General features: G+C 40.9%; 2 protein-coding genes across 2 annotated transcripts; both read left to right on the plus strand.

Moving 5' to 3' along the window:
• The first annotated feature begins 17 nt into the window (after nucleotides 1–17).
• Nucleotides 18–973, plus strand: LOC126926641 (39S ribosomal protein L55, mitochondrial). The gene is made up of 2 exons (XM_050743078.1): nucleotides 18–165; nucleotides 449–973. The coding sequence occupies exon 2, from the start codon at nucleotides 450–452 to the stop codon at nucleotides 765–767; it is 318 nt and encodes a 105-aa protein (XP_050599035.1). The 5' UTR covers nucleotides 18–165; nucleotide 449; the 3' UTR covers nucleotides 768–973.
• A 1,446-nt stretch (nucleotides 974–2,419) lies between these two features.
• Nucleotides 2,420–21,432, plus strand: LOC126926599 (uncharacterized). Its single transcript, XM_050742974.1, has 7 exons — nucleotides 2,420–3,805; nucleotides 14,603–14,849; nucleotides 15,328–15,527; nucleotides 15,963–16,166; nucleotides 17,027–17,254; nucleotides 18,401–18,861; nucleotides 19,314–21,432. The coding sequence occupies exons 1-7, from the start codon at nucleotides 3,751–3,753 to the stop codon at nucleotides 21,105–21,107; spliced, it is 3,189 nt and encodes a 1,062-aa protein (XP_050598931.1). The 5' UTR covers nucleotides 2,420–3,750; the 3' UTR covers nucleotides 21,108–21,432.
• The last annotated feature ends 25 nt before the right edge of the window (nucleotides 21,433–21,457 follow it).

Genomic DNA, 21,457 nt, shown 5'->3' on the forward strand with positions numbered 1-21,457 from the left:
ACAAGACATGTTGAAATCGCCACGGTTTTACAATTTAAAACAGTATCGATATTTCAATTCGATTCGATAGGACGTAGCCATCTACTGGCCGAATTGTGCACTAATCGTGTAACAGAACGTGTTGTATACATATAGTCGGAGAAGTAGTGTTTATTCAGAATAGAGGTAAGTTTAATTCACTTTCAGTTCGATTATAGAAAGATTTGCAGAGAAAGATTATAAAATGTTATGGTCAAATAACAGGTAAAGAATATAATAAGTAGTAGTGAAATTATGATTCGCAAATAGATCTTAATTTCAATGATTAATATAACCTCTTTGCGTAGATATTGATATGTGTAATTTTCCATTATAATTTTATCGATTGCTAATGACAAAATAAAATTACTGTTTCTGTTGCTAAGTTACTGTTTTTCATTGATCTTTTAAATATATATTCATATTTCAGAATGAATATATTCTCCCTTTTACGACCAGCACGATCTGCATTATCCTTACATAGGAAATTGAATTGTTGGACAACAGCAATAACGAAGAAGCATAGAAAATTGTATTTAAATACTTTTCCTGTGCATCTTGTTTTACCAGATGGTAGTAGTATTAATATCGAATACAATGAACCAAGAAAGATAATTACTCTTCCTCTCAACATTGAGACTCTTACCGAAGAACAGAAACGAATTAGATTGGAGAGACGTAAGGTCATAACCAAAGCAAAAATAGTTGAAGAATACCAAGATGATTTTGATGAAACTCAATTCTATTAAATAATTTACCCAACTGTATCATTTTTTAAATATTGCACATGGAATTCACGTTACAGTTTTATATTATAATCGTTTAGTTTTTTGCATGTTTATTTTTGATTATAAATAAATCTAGTACAGAGTAAATCTCAAAGTATATAAATGATCTGTACTATAAAAACACATCATGTACATATTAAATGTAATTTAATAAAATTATAACTGTATTTAGAATGTAAGTATATGTGTCTTCCTATCATAAATATTACAATATTTACAGAAATATAATACTAATATGATTTAATGCACTAAATATAGCGGAATAGTTGTCAAAAGGTATTGACACTGTAATAGATATAATAACAATAAAATTATTCATTATAATTTTGTAAAATTGATTTTTCAGGTATGCAAAAGCTATCAATCATAAACGTCGTATGTACATTGCAATTACCAGTGAAAAAGTGAAAGTAAACGATTATAGTATTCTTTGCATCCAATAAGTGTCTCGTAAACGGATGTTTTCTCTGCATATATTACATGATAGAAGGGATGTAACGTATCAATCAAAAAATTACTCTAGTGTTCAAAGCTACTCTCTTGTCCAGAGTCGTGTCGCGCAAGACGGTTGCATTGATTATTCGTTTCGATTTTTTCTTTGCTTTGGTGAACATCAATAGTTATGGCTATCTCCCTGGTGGACTTTCTCTGGCTACCATGTCTGAATACATACGTCTGCTTTCATTGGCCTTTGGGTTAATCATGAGTAACTGTCGAAAAAAGTCGTGAACGAATTTTCAACGAAACAAGAAGGAAAAAATGAAAGGAAAAAAAGAAAGTAACAAATTGTTCGAAGATATAAATTTTTATCAATTTATGTTTGGGAAGAAATGAAAAGAGTCAAGATTACTTAGTTTTTATCCTATTTTCTTAAAGATTCATTTTACTCCAATTTATCTTCGACGAATCGAAAACAGTTTAATAATTTGTACAGATATAGAGGTAAAAAAATTTGGTAAAAATATGTATATGTAAAAAGAAACATAAAATGTTCGAAAATACATAGGCGTGTGTTAAACATCAAACAGAAATCTTGAAGATGTAACGGAAGTGATAAGAGGAAAAGACAACTTTGCGCCGATTGCATTAATCGATCTTAGTTAGCGATTGTTCGCGAAAGCGAGTCACGATCCTTTCTATCGTGAGAAGGAGCAGTCAACAATCCATTTTCGGTTTCGGTACGATGATATAATATTTACTAATGCGTTGTTTGTATGTGATTGTGCGGATGCTTTCGATAATAGTGAAACTCCTCTATTGCGACAGCACGAGAAAATTTTGCGGCCTTTGTTAGGCAACGACACATGGTATACACGCTGTCCATAAGGTGATAGGACGCATTAAGAATTAAATAGTGTGGTTCGTTGCACATCTAATGTTTTTACGCGACAAGAAAGTAATGTCGTTTTCTAAAATATTCTAAAACTATTTATCAAAATTTTACAAAAAAGTTTTACAAAAACGATAGTTTGCAATTGAAATAAAGAAGACAATTTGCACTACGATGTTCTATTCTGAATATTAGAATTTTATATATACATATATATATATATATATATATATATATACACAATATGTTTCTATTTAGTTGTATTATATTAAGGATTAATGGGCATAGAGAGGAGGAATTTCGTTTAAATAGCCTAAAGGAAACGATAATAAATCCCTTTGAATGCTCAGTGAACCGATGGAACAACGGAAAGGCAAAGTTGTCGTGGATAACATCGTGAAGAGATCCCAATGGAGGGAATGATTGTCGTCGGAAGACACGGCGAGTAAACACCGTTCGCTTATGGCAAGTAAAGAGACGTGGTCACACTATGGTGGGAGTCAGTTCTGTTATAGTAGGCCACGAGGTAGCAGCTCTGGTGTTCCTGCAGGTGTAGCGCGATCGCACAAACTCTCTCTTAGTTTCTGCTGGCGCTCCAGGCTTCTCGTTTTGCCGGAGTGCGCCGCTCTGTGAAAACCGAGCTTCGAGATCGCCTCGAAAGCGATCCGGACAATGAAAACGCGAAATCTGTGCAATATCGCGTGATATATCGGTGATCGAACGATCAAGCTATTCGAAATCTAGCGAATCGACGTTGAATCTTATCGATTTTCGTTATTTCATCGCTACGATCGCTGGAAGAGTACTCGATTGCAATTTGATCGTCGATTATAAAACATTGACATGAAACGACGTTGTTTCTTTCGATTATCTGCAGATTGATAATGCGATTGTATTGGAAGAGTGTCCGGATCGTAAACGATCGATAAACCACGCGAACAAACTTTTCATCAGTCAAGTAAATACCATCGCGCAAGTATAAATCGTATGAGCGGTGCGCTCGATCGTTGATCGCTTGAGCGTTTAAAAGTACGCCAAGTCTTTAGAAGGAGAAAGCAGGAGAAGTTGAAGAATTCAGCCAGCTGAAAAAAGCGTCTTTCTTTGACAATTACGATTTTTTAAATTCGATCTCGTTTCCATTTTTTTCTTCAAGAATTTCCTTTGAAAGAGTTTCCGTTAAAACCACAGACTATTCGCCGTAAAACGAAATTTGTTTCAAATTAAGTCAGCAATTTGGAGAAAGTGGATAAACGCTATGGAACGAAAGTTATGTAAATTCTAAGAGACACTGATATTCATCGAACAAAGAGAGAAAATCGATAAGGAGAAGCATAAAAAAAAACTATTGCTTCGAGGATCGAGCAAGTCGCGGCAACTTGGATCGATCGTCTATATTTTCTGTCTGACTTCAGGCGTTTAACAGTTTCTCCATTGTTTCGTACAATTCTTCGTTGGTCAACGAAGCGATCAAGAGAATGAAAGAACACTGATCCTTGCGTGTTCGGAAGATTCGCGAACTGTGAACACGTGCTCTCCTTGCATTTTCAAATCGGTACGCGAACGATGGATTTTTGAAAAAAAGATTCGTCTCTCCAGCCGGTCTACCAACGTGAGATGATTAACAAACTCTTGTTAAGTTTTTGGATACTCGGATGCATCAGCCTCTATGGTATGTTTCTTTATATTTTTATTATTTTTCACCGGTGATTTTTTTAATAATTTGTAGACCAAATTTGGATCATTTTCAGTTATAAGTACATTTTATTAGCATTATTAGTCGTTTGACCTTTTTTTATTCGATTTGATTAGCACGTCTGTCATGATGTTGAATGGAAACTATTAATTAGAAGTTGTCCGATAAACGAGGTAAACACCTAATGTGTTCGGGTGACTTGTATTATTAATCGCGGTGCTTCTTCATTCCCTCAGCGTACACTTGGTAAATTCCGTTCTATTAACCGTTAACGAATCGAGGACAATTATTTAATCATGTAATCGGACGTTGAGGTCATCAACGACGATGCCTCAAATTTTAAGCGCGTTTCCTAACCGGTACCTATCTACTAACGTCTGTTTTCACTTACGTCGTTGGGCGAGGCTCGAGGAACTTTTTCCTCGAGTCTGATTGCATTCGTGAACCGCATCGTCAATTTACGTTACCATCGCTAAGAGATTGCAGTGCACAAAGATTAGAATATTCGATGCAAGTAACCAACAAATCGCTCTTTTGTGTTTTTCTAGCTAAATTTGAGATTATCTCGCTTTGTATTGGAAAGACTCACAGCTTATAAAAATTACTACGTTCGTAACGATGGTAATGTATACTCTCAATTCGCGTTTAACGATCGATAGACGATCGCTTGAAAATGGTGAACCATGACGGATACGAAAACACGTATGTAGGTACGAAAATTTCATGACCAGTTTATCGTAATGAAATTATTCCAGAGTCAGTGAAAGCGACGATATTATTATAATAATAATAATATCATTGCACGCATCGCCGAGGTTTTTATGTAAGTTGTCTCGAAAAGTCGTGTCGTCTGGTACACGAAATTTGCGAATAAATTTCGCCGCGTTTCGGTCGTTCACGAGCGTTCACCGTGCGAAACACGCGGCGATCATTTGCGAAAGTGGCGTCTACGATAGGGTCGTGAAACTCCACAGAAATTTGAGTAAAAAAATATTTAAGCGAAAAATGAAGAAGGTAACAGGTACTGTGCATGACTGGTGGCTTAAAATATTCAATGTCGTAACACTAGAGCGTATAACGTACTTTGACGATCGTCAAAAAAGACAAAGTTCGACGAACTTTTTATTTGCTTAGACGTATGCGTAATCATGTTACATTTGTGTAACATAAAATCGTGGCATGCATACGTGTATATACATAAATTTTTACTGCTCCCATGACCATGAAACTGGATCCAGTTACTTTTCTTGTCCTTAACAGAGAGATCTTAATTCTTGTCATCTCGTGATTCATAGGTCAATGTAAAAAAATCCGCAGAAAGTAAAAAATGCGCGATTATTCGTTTAATACTTAGCACACTATGGAAAGAAGGAAGAATTTTCGGAACGAGGAAAATTTCATACCTATGCAAGGCTTCTTCTGTTAATTTTTTTTGTTTTATAGTTAATTCGACGCGTCTTCGCACGGAATCTATTCTATAATCGAAACAATGAAAATGACCCGAACAAATTTCAGTCTGTAAACGCTTTCTTTTTCAGTAATAACCTACTTTCAATGCGGTGTGTACAATGGCAGATTTTATCGGCGTATATTTCGGACGCATAGTACGTTCACGACAATTCATCGAGGTGGATACGCACCTCCGTTTTCTATTCTCGATGATTCAAACGTGCTATCGTTCCAAATTGTCACTACGGCTATTGTACGTCGCGTCTAATTTCCTTAATACAAGTGTCGCGTCATCAGCTTTTGACACGAACCAGGTTCGTCAAACGACTCGTGCCGGATCTAACTTTTCTAGACCAAAATGTTATCTGTAGTTTTTCGCGCGTAGAATTTCTCTAACGAAAGAGGATCGTAGAGTCGGACGCGTCAAACTGGTGATCGGATAGGAATCGGTTCATAAACGGGACCTTCGAATTTCGTGACCCAGTCGGCTCTTGCGTTGAAATGATTCGGCAGTAGGTCATCGGGATATTAGGACATCTGCGTGCTTCTAAATTTTATGTCGGAAGCCAGAAAACTAGTTGATACGTGCATTGCATATTAGCGTGTTACTACGTTCAACGTGTCTCGTCGATTTCAGAGGGTCAATGTGCGTATACATAAAATAATGAATGTTAGAAGCGAATATTGAATTTCAGAATGTCAATAACAAGGAGGATCACTTTGTAAAATTCCCTTACTTTTTAATTTACTGCCAAATGGAAATGACTGTTAAACGTCTCGCTAATAGAATTCAATTTATCAATTAAGTAGAAAGCTACGTGTAGATAAGAAGTGGTAGTTAACCGCGCGACCATCGAGGTGCGGAGTAATTTTGAAATACCGTTCCACAACAGGCCAGGGTTAGCAAACTATCTTCCTCTTCCGTTGTTGCACTTCCGGAATATAATTGCACGTCATTCTCTGGCTTTATCCTGTTGGCGATTTCGGTGTCATCGTAGTCAACGGGACGGAAATACGACGCGTTACGACAGTAAGAAAAGAAGGAAAAGCATGGAAAGAAATCCTCGGTAGGTTCGATTCCGATTATGTCGCGAACGGGAACGGAACGTGAGAATTCGATGATGCGAGAATGAATTCGTGTAATTTATTCCTCGTCAAGGCTTCAGCCTAGACTTCTCTCGAGATCAACGACGCTCCCATCAGTCATTACACAACGAGATCAAAATCAGTTAGTTACGCGATCAAATCGTTGCGATTGAAGTAAAAAGTAAACGTTCGCTGGAAACAATTTTGTCATAGTCGTGATAAATTTGGGAAAGTTAATTTCTTTCTATGGCGTAACATTTGTCAAGGTAATATCATATTTAGGATTATTCCCAAGATCATTTTGCGATCGTACACCGTGAAACGTTAACACGGTCTGTGGTCTATTCAAATTCGTTGTTCCTTCGAAAGGGCAGAAATTTTCTAAATTTACGAAAAACATTATTCCTTGTTACTAAATACTACCTGCAATTTTTTTCTTCTTAACGCGGTAATAGGTCGTAATAATGTTCGCGGCTGTTTCGTGTTGCGTGACTGTAAACAGATTAGCGTTGGTCGAGTTCTGACAGGAAAACGAAGGAAGGAAGTTGGCACCGAGCAACACGCGTCAACGATTGTATGATATAATCCATTACCTTAAATATTTCAAATATTTCGTTGTTTCTTTTCACGCATGCTACCTTTTAACGTCATATGCTACGAAAAATCAATCGATCGTGGACATATGGTTCCATAGCGATTGCTATCTCGTTACGGCAATGGAATTTAGATATTTCTATGTCAATAAACTCGGACAACTTCTTCTCGGCTCGCCCACGAGAAGCAAAGCTAATCGGTGCAGCGATCGAAACGTTTCCCAATCTCTTTTGGATCGGGGTTAACATACTTTTGCACGAGGAAAGGAACCAAGATATACAGTGGACGTAAAATCTTTACGAGTGTTTCGATGCGCGTAGGAAGAGACCGAATACTTAGCAGATACTTTCTCCGCCAAACGATGTCCGTTTCCTTTTTTCGCTCTCCTCGAGAATCCTCTTCGCGATCAGCTAACACCTTACGAGGCGGACGATTGCTCGTTTATGCTGAAAACTAATATCTCGATAATAGTTTCAAGATTCCTTTTACGAGCCATTTTGAAACGACCGATTAGATCGTTTAAGGATACTCGTACGAATGATATCAATGGCTAAAAATACAATCTTTTTAAAAATAATACTTTCACTAATCGCGAGCCTACTTTTGTGCAAATATCTCAGGCACTTTAGACACCGCTTCGAAGACAAACATTACTTCAGCAGATGTCGACAAAACGCTTAAGTGTTATACAAAGAGAGAAGTCATTCTTGAAAGCGTAATACTTAAACCGCACCCTCTTCCAATTATCGTATACGACATCGCTTGAAAATTTAATTTTCACATATTTCATTGCCGTTCACCGCCTCCGCCAGCTTTCTCTGTACTTATTACTATTTCATTTTTCACCGTTGATTATCGAACGCGCACGTATGTCGATCAAACGTGTCTATATTTTGCGTTCAAAGAAGCAAATATCTAACGGCTTTCTTCTATCCATTAAAAGTTCTACCGACTTTCGGACGTTGCAACTTTCCAATGATTTTTATGTCCAAAAATGTGCACTCGGATTTCCGAAATAGGAAACGAAAAACGCGACGAACATTCGAAGCAAGGTGAACGCTCATCGTTACAGATTGCGAAAGAACCAACTATTGTCCACTTCCCGTTCTTATTCTCTTTCTCTTTAACCGGCAGCCTTCCGGTTAGAAATTTATCGGTGCTTAGTCCGACCAGTGAGAGCTGTTCACGATCTTCCGACTTCTCGCGGCGATCGTTCCAATTTATGGACGCATTTGGCTACGAACGCTTCCTATTTTCTTTCATATATGTTTACATGTAATATGAAGTACGCGACCATTAACTTCCCGTTTAATTCTTTCTATTTCGCAAATTTCGATATTATATTACGTCGTAATATCGTATTTCTAGAAATACGTTATGGATAATCTTAGTCCTTCTACCTTTTTCGTCCTTTCTCTCCGCGGTACTGATCACGGTGGAAATAGAGTACCGCGAGAGAAGAACATATCGCGCTAACTAATTCACCGATCTGATTACCGTTGGGAGGCAACAACACTCAGAGACCTTGAGAGTAGATTTATCGTATCTTTGTGAACGGTGAAACGAGAAAGGCGTAGTCGTAAGGATCGGTAACTTTCATCGACTACTATCGTCACGTGACGCGGCCACTTTCCGCGTGGATCCTTTCAGATGCAAAAGCAGTCTGGTCGCGGGAGGCTCGTTGCTCGGAGTAAAAAATACCTCCATCTCTCTATCTCCGAACGTAACTAACTGAACGGCTCTCCGCTTGATTCCTCGTGTTGTTCTTTTATGACCTGACTATTACGAGGTTGACTGATAGAGGAACGAGTGGATGAATTTGTAATAGAAAAATAAGTACAAGATCCTTACTCCGATAGTGTTACAATGCAATAGACGCGATAGGGAGCACGCTTATATATTTATAGCAAAGGATATTACCAAAAAATGGTAACCTTGTAGTTAAGTCGAAGGCAACAAGAAACAGCGATAGAAATCTACTTATAGCTCTACTTATAGCAGGGATATACAAAAGTAAAGATGTAGGCTTTTTCTCGAAGTAATTACATGACCCATTATGTGGCAATGACACGCCTATTTTTCCTCTTTCATCACTTTCTTTTCGCTTTCAAGCTCCTCCGCATATCCGCGAATCGAACCGCATTTCCGTTCCGAAACGATCAGTCACTTTTCTTCCAATCTTACCGACAGACTTCCATATCTCCTCCTCTTCAGGAAGAAAACCCGACTGGACTTTCTTTTTTTCCATGAGTCACTCGTGTCGTTCGATAATATGCGATATAGCGCATAGAGCGAAATTCCCTTAAGATCGGAGGCAGAGTTTCGTAACGGGTTTCCTCGACGAATGCCAGAGGCCGGGCCATGAATTCAGTTTTAAGGTCAGCAGGATAGGGACAGCGGAGTATCGGTGCCAAGTAGAAGAATACGGTATAACGGTTCCACACTCGACATTTTCCACCTAAAAGACCTGGTCAAGATTCAAATATAAATCCAACGTATGTAAGTAAGTTCGTGTCCGAATTTGGGTCGTGAAAAGTGAATCGAGAAGACTGGTGCATGACGAATAGACAGCTCGCGAACGGAACACCGATCCGCGGATAAGAGAACGCTGATTATGCGATCGGAGTTCGATGACCTCGACTCGCTGGATACTGCGTTACCAAGTTCTTTAAACCTTATGTAGGTAACCAAAGTGCTACAGATATACAACGAGTGTGCGAGTAAGAATTAAGTTTCGATATTTAAAACTTTTGCCGATTTTCGAATCCATTAGAAAATAAGAAAAATTTGTCAAAGAAAGTTCCTGGGTATTCGATCGTACGCGCTAGGATCCAAATCGATCCGTCGCATCGTCTACATCCACTGCGATTCGTTGTTACGTCGTTCAAAGAACAAACACGGTCGTGAAAAGGACAAACAGCGAGACATCCAACGTGCGACTAGAAATTATCCCTTCCTATCGTGAGAACCAGCTCCCTATCGGATCACCGCTGTGTCCCACATACAGCTAGTTTCGTGTTCTTCGCGCAAGAAATTGTTCCTTTATTGCACCATTGTTCCATGATGGGATTGTTCGGTCTAGAAATTCGTCGATAGCGATTACGAGGGATCCGGATGCACGCGATACCAGAGATATCGGAACAATGGCGGCGTTGGGTAAACGCGATCGTTGCGTGTTTTGTTTTTGTCGGTCGTTTCCTTTGTATCCACTTTTGTTCGAGAGCGATAAATTGCAACGTGCGTGCGGTATGTGCGAGTAGCTTTTCAAAACGAGGAGGCCAAGATTCGTTCGTTCGCGCAATAATCAAATTTAAAATTACTCTACTAGATTTTCTGAATAGAACGAGAAACGTTATTTTAAAAGCATGGGAATCTGGAACAAGTGAAAATAAATGTAATAGATATCTAGTAATAAAAATTCATCTGTATCGAATAAGAATAATATAGAGAAAGTTATTAACGCGTGTAAATTAACGACGATTATGGATAGAGTATAATAGAGTCGCTCATTTCTATGTATATACTATAAACGAAGCGTTGTATAGAGTAATGGATCGTTTGAATATTATACTAACAGTGGGTTAAAACATCGTTGAACTTACATCAGCTGTTTTTATTTAGGAACCAGGTGATAAGTTATCGCCGTTGCACTAACAGAGGTGACGTATCCGAAGGAATCCCGTTGCAGAGAGCGTTTAAAGTATCTCTGTACCGTTAAATCTCTGTACCGATGGCATCTTCGTGTCGCGTATGTACCTAGATATCCAATGCATAATCTAACATCTATTTAGAATTACAAAGAACATGTTGGAAGATCTAATCGTTATTCGCAATGAGTATTGTCACTCGACCATAATCATAACTTGGAGATCTCGCTTGAAATCAACGTTGCGCGCACTTGACGCTCTCGTTGGCTGAAAAGCAATGGTAGTTTCCAGACTAAGTGATCATCGGACTTGAATTATTAATTCAAACGTCTTAATTGCGACATCATCAACGTATATGTACGCGATCGAATTATAAATGCACTGAAACGTGGTTTCATTACGGTTATCGAAGGTGAAGCAATATTCTAAAGCGATTTCGAAAGCTTCGCTCGTGTCATCCAAGGAATCATCTACGCTGAAACGATTGCGTACGGCGATTGGCGTTCGTTTTACTCCTCTAGTTAACGCTTTCATTAATCTTATCAATCATATTCACGACGAAGAAACGCTAGATTTCTTCGATCGATAATGGTATACCGCTTGTTCGTTCTCCGATTGCACGGCAAACGTTCAATCGTGATATTCGCGTTTTATAACAAGTCGTTACAAAATTTTTCCAGTAGCTCTAAAAAGAGAGAAAATTTTTACACCGTAATCGAATGTTCGTGAATTAACCATGATATAAGGCAATTTTGCCTCGGCCCAACGAAACAACGAAATCTGGTTCTATATTTGTCCGACCGATGTATATTCCAGTTATTTCGTAACCGATATATAATTTTTCCTGAAATTACGTAAACTCGTCGATCTATCAGCGATACGAAAAAGTAGAATGGGGGCTCGACACGTCACAGCTATGTTTTCCCCGGTGTTTTCCATTTCGTTAAATGATCGGCTATCTGCGTTTAATTATTCACGCAGTCTGGTTGTCTCGCAGGATACACGCTTGTCGAGCGATCTAACGACTCTGCCAGGTGTATAATTGATGGATTTCGCCTGCGCTATCGAGACATCGCGTCGGTTTTTAGATCGAATCTCCGTTAACACCGGCAATTACGTTTGTCTATGTTTCTCCCTAGCTATACAAAATAGGCGATTACGACGCCGTTCGAACGAACGATACGAACGTCGTCGTTAATCGAAACGCAATTTCGCTCGAGTCATCGCGACGTCGGAATCCGCAGACTCTGGAATTTATTGGTATACGAATAGACGAATAGAGGAAATTCGAGGAATCGAAGAATTACCGGGTTTGCGGTTCCGTTGGCTTCGTTTTCGATTCGTCGGTCAAGTGGCACGTACTAATTATCATTGACGATGCGTAAAACGGTCAGACTGGATCGTCTGTGCGAGTCATTCCTACAGAAACCTTGACACAGCCTGCTCGACTAGACTCGAATAGACGGGGACGCTCTTTCGTACGAAGATATACGTGTATCGCAGCGTGCGTATAAGGTACGCGTCCAAGAGTAAAATATAGGAAGATACTCGTACGACGCAGCACATTTATTTTACGTTACTCTGTAATTGCGGAAGTAAGAGAGGCCGACTCGTACACTCGTTGTTATGTCGCACGGAAATCGCCGTATAAACGTACGTCGGCGTGGAAGCGCTGTTAGCCTCCGATTTTTCCGCGGCGAATCGTCGTTGGAAAGTCACCCGCCGGCTTTTAAACGAGGCGACGAGGTGCTCGGATCGGTCGCGCGAGTCACACACGGTCAGTCCTGATTTCAACTCTGCTGATTTCCCTTTTCCATGCCTCTCCCTGTCTCGAGACCATGCTCCTTTTGCCAGACGCTCGTTCCACCAACAAAAACTCCAGCGACTCGAACCGCTCTCCGATCTAGCCGACCATTAACGGCCTATTCCTCGGGCTCCTGGCTTTCTTTTTCCGAATTTCTCCCCGGCTAGACTCGTCCGGTCGGTTCATCCACCGCCACTGCGATCCTGGTTACCTATTCGCGGGCGAATATACCGCCTCCGCTCGTATTCTCTTCCGATCTCTGGCGAGATAATCGGCCGTTCGAACAAAAAGAGTTTCTCTTTCTTATCTCGACCGACCTCGCCGCCTCTACCCGTCGATACGAGCAACTTTCTTCGTCCGATTTTCTTTCCGCGTTTTACTTTTAGCCGCCTCTGTCTCGTATCGTACACCGCCATCGTCTTTTTATTACTTTTATCCAGACGTTCCAATTATCGAGGGATCGTTCGTTATTCGCTTCTTAAGATCGGAACCGTTGCTCGAGAACTTGTTCCTCCAGACGCTTATTCTTTCAGATATCGCGATCCCTCCGCCTTTCAGTTTTTTCACGTCGGCACACGGATCTAGGTCGTAAGTTCAGGAGACAGTCGCAATCCTGATCCGCGACTCCTCGACCCCCAATCCCCGAGCGACGGCTGCCTCGGATTTTCCGCCGTTCCAAGTTCTTCGATTAAACGGAGAATGCTTTGGATAAAATTGAATCTTCGATGTAACGTATTTCCCAAGATCGCTTTAACGCTTATGGCGCAGGCAATAAAAATTCTACGACCCAAGCAACGTACGAGCAAGTCTGGTGCCCTAATACTTCAAACATTTGCATAAATTTCGACGTAGAAACATCTAAAAGAGAAATCTGTGGCATTTTTTAAAAAAAGTTACTAAGAGAAATTTAGAAATTCGCATCCGGTATTGGTATCCGATTACTCGAAATTAAGGTTGAGGTCATCCCGATTTTACGCGCGAAGACCGACCTGCAAATCGCTAGATCGCCGTGTTACAGGCGATAGCAGCACAGAATGTAGAATTTTTAATATAAACGATAATAATAAACGATAATTGGAAACATCGCAACGAGTATCTCGGCGATATCTCGAAAGGATTCAAAGACTCGCAGTTACTTTCCGTGCTGGACGCGCGAGTTCCTCGGCATCGATCTGCCGGACGATAAATCAGCCGCAATTTTCTAATGCTCGTGGGCCGACAGGTTGCTAGATCGACTTATCGATCGCTTAAACTTTCCCTTCTCACGAATATCGCGTCGGAGGCTGCGGTCAGTAGACAGGTTTTGTGTCTTCGAGCCAGCTCGTTAGAGTTTCGATCGTTGAGTTTCTCGTTCGCAAAACCTCGGCCTTTTGTTGGCCGGCAGCGGCGTGAGAGAAGGAAGCAGGCTTGGTTTACTTGCCGAGTTACATCGATGTCTTCCCGTGTGGCGTCAAGCTTGAAGAAAAAAACATTGCGTTCCAGGAGATTGTTATTCAGGCGTTATGCTAATAACAGTGCAACGAGCCAAGGAAACCGTTACCAAGTTTCGCGCGAATCTATCAATCTGACCCGCGATGCGTGTAGTTCGGATCCCAAATCTTCGATTCGTTCCGAACAATTTGGTGTACCGATCGGTCCAGTTCTCGTCCGACGATCCGGTTCAGGCGCATCGGTAGTCGAGTTTATCGACTCTTTGCATTCCCAGACGCGCAAAATAAAAGACGCTCTCCTGCGCTATACGCGTTAGAAGAGTTGCTAACTGTTGGAACGGGTCTCGTCGGACGAAGGTTAAACGGTTTAGCGGGAAACGAAACAGGCGACGAGAGCGAAAAAAATGTATTTATTTTTTCGGCAAGTTTCCAATAGAGCATACAAACTTGCATAGAGTAGAAAAATATACGCGACTAAAAAGATAACATTACGATGATGCACGGTGTGTCAATTTTTTTTATACGGGAAGCTTGAGATTTAATAATAAAACCAAAATAGATTTATGGTAAATACATGCTTGCTAGTAGGAAGGAAGTAAAATTTTCGACGCAAATTACTCGATTCCACCATCTTGTCTTACGAGTAGTTCTGTTTGTAGAAAATTCTTAACAGTTCGCCGTTCGATCGAAGAGAAAGAGAGAATCGGTGCTTCGACCTTGAAAGAAGCGTTTCAGTCATATTTATTTCGTCGTTCATCCGCAGGAGACCCAACGGTTGCGCAAGAGTGGCCGACGCCTCTCGACGAATCCGCGGACGAGAAGAACGATGCCGAAATTTTTCGAGCGGTCGTCGAATCTATGCGACAGTGGACCTTGCACAAGCAATTGCATCATAGGACCAAGAGAGAAGTCTCGAAAGTTTGCTACGAAGATGTCGGCTGTTTCGAGGACACGGGACCATTCAGTTACTTGGAGATGCTCCCGTCACCACCTAAGGATGTTGGCACTAGGTATTGGAACATAAACTACCACGCGAAATGATTCCTGATTTTCTATCTATACGTCTCGTCATAAATGTATTCAGATTTTTACGTTTCTTACGAATCTTTCGGTAAATGCAACGATGCAGCTCCTTCTCGCGACTAAACTACGTTTCCTTCGCGATGATTACCGTTATTTCGTGCAGCGTTCGGATAACGCGAAGATAGAAATGATATCTGGCTTGTGACCTAGCTTGGCAAAAACACGCCTGTAGTTTCGTTACATCTTTCGTAAGTAAGGCGATGCGTTGTAAGAAGCACGCCTAGTTGCATTTACGAATAAGTGCAATCGCGCATGGGTGGATATATGAACCACTCGGAAAACAGATTGATCGACTCTGTGTTTTAAAAGTTCCTAGATCTTTTGTAATTCTATCGGCAATTAATTGGAACGAGCACTCGACGAAATATGAAACCGGTTTTAATTATTTCTTTCGGTATGTTGCAGATTTCTAGTGTACGGTAGCAGAAAGGCAAGATCGATTCCGATGGAAGTTCCCGCCGATGACATAAACGATAACGCACACCGTGCCATAGATCCCGATCTACCCACCAAAGTGATTGTACATGGATTCGGATCCAGCTGCGATCACGTCTGGGTTTATGAAATGAGATCCGCGCTAATGACTGTGCATGAATGTAATATAGGTTCGTAGTAATTCTTTCTAATTCCACGATTACTACGTACGATAGACTGTGAATATTTATGCAGATTCATATTTCTGTAAACACGATCGAAGACACGAAACCTAAGCAATTATTCGCTTCATTCGCTAAATATTATTATCCAGAGATGCTATGCTTCGAATGCTCTATGTACGTGGTTTCGCGTATTTTTACATTTTCTAATTTCTGGCGAATGCAGAAAAATCCACGGTCTATTCGTGACGATAGATTTCATGGAAAACTTTACACGAAACAACCGTTTGGTATAAAAGCGAGGAGTCGATCACGCGTCAAATGCTTATTCACGGTTGGTATCAGAAAATTTCATTGCCCTCTTACCACCTGGCCATACGATCAACGTAAATTTCTCTTTTCACTTTAACGAGCTTCATCTTCGAGCCGAGCGTATCTTTTCAGTATGCGTGGACTGGGGACCAGGAAGCGCAGTTCCCAACTACGTAAGGGCGGCTGCCAACACTCGTTTGGTCGGCCGACAATTGGCCAAGCTAGTGCGAAGTTTGAACGTACCTTTGGAGAAGGTTCATTTGATCGGTTTCAGCCTGGGTGCTCACGTGGCTGGATTTGCCGGCGCTGAGCTGGGAAACGTCTCCAGAATCACAGGTACGGCGAAGCGCTTTTTTCCGTACGCAGCTGTTTGTGATTTATTCGTGGCGTGTTAACGATTGCCTCGTTCGTTCTGTATTTGGGCAATGTGATGCAGTTATCGCGGCCGAGTTGAGCAACGCGTTACGGATAGTAGCTGTAGTCTCGATGTCCTTCGAGAGGCGAGTTTCCATCGGTAAAAGGAGATCCAAGCTGTTAAAGTTCAGTCCGACTAAGCGTAAAGGGCAACTACGATTATTCGTTAATCGTTGAATCGATTAAACTTTTTCTTCGAGTTCTCTCGCGACTAACCTTCGGTAAATACTTTGCTCTAAGAAATCATCGAGTACGCTCGCTACGCTTTGATAAGTTAATCGATGTGATCATCGAAGCGTAAATATATTCGTATACGCGTTTATGAATTCGTTGCCCTTCTCGCTGTGATTTATTCAAATGAAAAAGGCTACGCGAAAGATCAATACGCGAACGCGGCGAACGAGCATCGAGACAGGCTTGGAAAAATGGCGAGAGGTTGAGCAACCCCTCCGATCCATATCTTAATCGTGCGACCGTTCACCAGAAACTGTGACGAGGTCTTTTGCAAAGGCGTTCCAAGTAAATGTGTCGCGATTGCCATTCCGATAATTTCCATCTTTTTTCACGCGTCGACGATTTTTTGATCTCGATTTTCTACTTTATCAACGATTTTTCATTAACTGCGCTTTTATCCAGCCGTAGATTTCGTTTACACTCGTTTCAACATCAAACTTTCCATCTTTTAACTTAATTAATAGCAATAGCGATACGGTACGAATGAATTTCCGTTCGAGCGATATTCTTGAACCAGAACGTTGTCTAAGAATCGGCGTAATTCACAGGATTAGATCCTGCAGGACCACTGTTCGAGTCTCAGGATCCTAGAGCCCGACTCGACAAAACGGATGCCAACTTCGTCGATGTGATTCACAGTAATGGTGAACAACTGTTGCTCGGTGGTTTGGGATCCTGGCAGCCTATGGGCGACGTCGATTTCTATCCCAATGGGGGCAGAATGCAGACAGGCTGCTCGAATCTCTTCCTTGGTGCTGTATCGGATATTATCTGGTGTAAGTGTCTCTTCTATTACACACTGCTACAAGTATTACAACACTTGGTGATATTTAACGCATATTGAGCAAACTGAGAACATTCGCGCGAATTCATACTCTCATGAAAATAGTAAAAAAGATGGAACCTGGATAGAAAATTGTTTTATCTAATCTAAATGTTACGAGTACACCTTTTATATTTTATTTTTGCATATCACGCGCATTGTGCGCGTTTTTCACATTCTAAAACTTCATCTCATTCATCCCACTTGCTATGACGCATCACATATAAACCTAGACACATACGTATACTACACTTTATACGATTCATGCGCACGTTGGCACAAGTGTTGCACGTAATGCACTTGACTTACTTAATGCACTCTGTGTATTTTATAACCAGATGTACTTGACGCACTTGTGACAAGGTTACGATATCGTCGAGTTTATTCGGAACAAAAGGGTAATAGAGCAAAGGCCGGTAAAATCTTTGAAACTTTCACGGGTTAACGATACTTAACGATACCCGTTGTCTATTCCTTTGTGCAACAATTTGTTCTCATTACGAGTTATTGGCAAAATCTAATCCAAGAGGCACAATAAATCAGAGATTAGAAAGCGGGATCTTTTTCACGAGCGTCGATCACCGTCGTTCGGGATTGCGTTACCTTCTCCGCAACGCGGATCGAATTCTTTGTCCTAAAGAAAGCGGGTCACGCTGGCACCGTGAAATGTCGCCTAAAGATACTTTGAACGTTCAAAAATGTCCTGACCATGCTCGATCGCGATCTTCTTCGACCCTCTTCTCTTAAGGCAGCTTGGGTTAGTATCGACGCGTGTCGATATTTTGTTATATCCCAAGTTACATTTGCAAACGCACGCACGATTTTACTTCTTTAATAGATTTCTTTCTCTCAGCTGCTAAAAATTACAACGAATAGTTCACTTTGAATATTTTATGTCTTTTGCATCTTTGCACGTTTGCATCTGGTATAAATATATAAAAATCCGTAGCTTAATTATCACGCAGGAATAAAAAGCCTCTTCAATTAGCTCGTCGCTTTATCCATATAAAGCAAAATAAAATAAAATAAACTGTTCGTTAATCGCGACAACGATAATTTAGACTTTACTACACAAGCGTCAAAAATGTTCACGTTGCAGCAAGCGCTGTCGAGGGTAGATCCCTGTGTAACCATCGAAGGGCCTACAAGCTGTTCACTGACTCTGTAAGCCCAAAGTGCCGATTTCCAGCGTTTCCATGCGACAATGGATACGACGGTCTTCTTCGTGGCGAGTGTTTTCCTTGCGGTGCGAACAGCATGGGCGGACCTTGCGGCGACATGGGTTACTATAGCGATGAATCACCTGCCAGAGGACAACTCTACCTGGTAACGAGAGACGAAGAACCTTTCTGTGCTCACCAGTACCAGGTGAAAGTGTATAATAGTCGCAGCGAAAGACCCGCTAGGAGTTACGGGAAACTGCAGGTAACTCTGGTCGGAGAAGGATCTTTCAACGATACGTTTGCGATGACGCGCAAGGACGAAGAGCTCCTGGTTGGTTCGATTCTTCAGAAAATCGTTGTACCGCACCCTGCGATTTCGGATTTGGAAGCTATCGAGGTAATCCATGGATCTATTGAGACATTTCTGTCAGTTTTGCGTAGAATCTAACTAGATTGTTAAGGAAGAAACTAATCAGTTGGAATTTGGTATTTCTACGAAATGACGATTCGAAATATATAGTAAAAAAGCGTGGAAATAATTTGCGAGATTTGTAAAGAAAAATCGTAAATTGACAAATTTAGTCTTGGTATCAAAATTAAAATTTGGCGAAAATTGTTGTCAAAATTGGTTCCTATGTAATTCGTTGATTTAACAAAAGTAAATAGATAAAATATAACAGAACATCTAATATAAATGTCATCGTGATACTAAGAATACAAACTTTAATAATCTTCTAACGATTTGTCAAATTCATCTTGTTTTTCCGTAACTAATACTTACGAACAGAGATGTATATGCGTATAAAAGTGTAACAAAAAACCTTATTTATTCTGTTGCAAATGTTACAGATCAAGTACACGGCGTACAGCGGCTGGATCTCTTCGGGTTTGGTGTCCTGGAGCATCGACAAAGTAGCCATTATCGACAGCTTTGGAAAGACTCTCTCCGTCTGCAAAAAGAGTCTGAGCTTAGAATCTGGGAAACCCGTCCTACTTCCTCTCTTCGCTGGCGAATGCAACGTTCCCGTGGAATCGAATAACTCAACGTCCCCAGCATTAGAACGTCTGTTGCAAGAGAAACCAGGTGGTATCGGGCCATTTACCAAAGAACAGAATTACGAGGCGAAGGATAATATCCCGATAGAAACGTTCTCGAAAGAGAGAATCGCGTCGTTGTCCTCGTCGAAAGGTTTGGGTCCATTTACCAAGGAGCGGAACGTGCGCATAATCGAGAGGAAAGAAAGTTTCAAGACGAACAACTTCGAGGAAACGGGTAATCGCGGCGGTAGCTCAAACCCTTGGAATATCGTCGACATATCCAGCGATGGAGATTCGAATTCTTTGGACAATTCGGAGACTGAGAAAGGCAGAGGATTCTCTGGTTCCAATTTGTTCGCTAAAAGTCCTTCTCCAAATCCTTCGGTGGAACCAACGACCGAGTTCCTTCCAGAAATACGGGAACCTGTACTGCAAATCGATAAGAAGGAAACAGGCAGGTCTTTGAAATTTCCAGAAATCACAGAGCCGATCTTGAGGCCACGCTCGGCGAGACAGAACGTCAGAAACGAAATTCACAGTCGTGAAAAGCAGAAAGAAGAGATACAGGAGACTTCCTCGACGTCCAGAGCTTTCACAGTGCAATTCTTGCCAGAAAGATTGGCTGGGATCCTGGCACAAGCCGAAAGGTATGCTAGGCAAACCCTTCTTCCTCTGATTTCGCAGTATACGCCCAGTTTCGTAACTGGATCGCGATACGAGGAGCCTAAATATTTTCCACCTTTGGGGGAGATCGCTTCGGAGGATCAAGGGCCCAATGAACCGGAGTTGACTACAAATAACTACCAACAGGACTTTGAACGACAGAACCGAGATGATCGAATTGTTAACACTGAGTCTGCTTTAAGAGAGGGGCGAACGATGAATTCTTCCAACGCTACGTCGATGGAAGTACCTGCGATTATCGAGGCAAATTATCAGGAAAAAGAGATCGATTCAACGAGAACCGATGAAAGCAACGAATGGATACCTATAGAACATTCTACCGTTTTAAACACCTTATCTAGACAAGATTTCAACGTGTCCAGGTCTCTGAATTGGGAACACGAAAAGTACAATTGGTCCACGCAAACGTCAGAGAGTAGTACGTCAAAAGTGGACGATTGGGTACCTATTACGATTAAAAGCGAAATTGAAATTCCTGAGGCTCCGAACAATGTCTCTAACGAGATTAGCTTGTCTCGCGTGGTTACTGACAAGCAGAATAAGGCTGTTCAAGCGGAAGCTGTGACGATAAAGGACTCTGGAAATAATTCAGACGAGGCTGTTACCTCTGGGAAAGACGAGAGAAAGTATATTCCTCTGATCGATCCGAACGCGAAAGAATTATCGTCGACGAACGTGAATGATATCTTGGACGTTGGTCCGAGCTCTTCGAGTACGAGCTCCACGTACTCGCCGCACTCTCACATTCAGAAAATCCCCAGACCGATAGAAACGAGAAGTAGCAAACCTAGTTTGACGAGGAGGAGCATGGTCTTTCCTTACGCGTACGAGAAGAAGAAGGATCCTAGGACCAGGTACATACCTTTGATACCAGAGGAAGACTTTGGAAGGCCATACTTTTCGGTCGATAGAGAACGCTGATGGAATTTAAGCGGCGAAAATTGTTTGGAACAAGATTTATGGAATCATCGTTCATGATATGTTTCCACTCTTACAAATGTCCAATTTCTTATTGGCTTTTCCTATTGTTTGTAGTTGTTGATGATCAGTTGTTAACGTTTTCGTGGAATTTGTGTTTTGAGTTACTGATACTATGGAACGTGATAACATCGGTCAGTAAAAATCGATGGCTTTATAAAGCACGCTTTAAAGATGTTTTTGGTAAAAATTGGAGCCTTAACTTTATTTTTGTATATAGGAATTTTTTTACAATATATATAATATAATATATATATATATATATATATATAGCTTCGCTGAAATCTGTTTTT

This window comes from Bombus affinis, chromosome 18 (genome assembly GCF_024516045.1).
Source record: "Bombus affinis isolate iyBomAffi1 chromosome 18, iyBomAffi1.2, whole genome shotgun sequence".
NCBI classification, from domain to species: Eukaryota; Metazoa; Arthropoda; class Insecta; order Hymenoptera; family Apidae; genus Bombus; species Bombus affinis.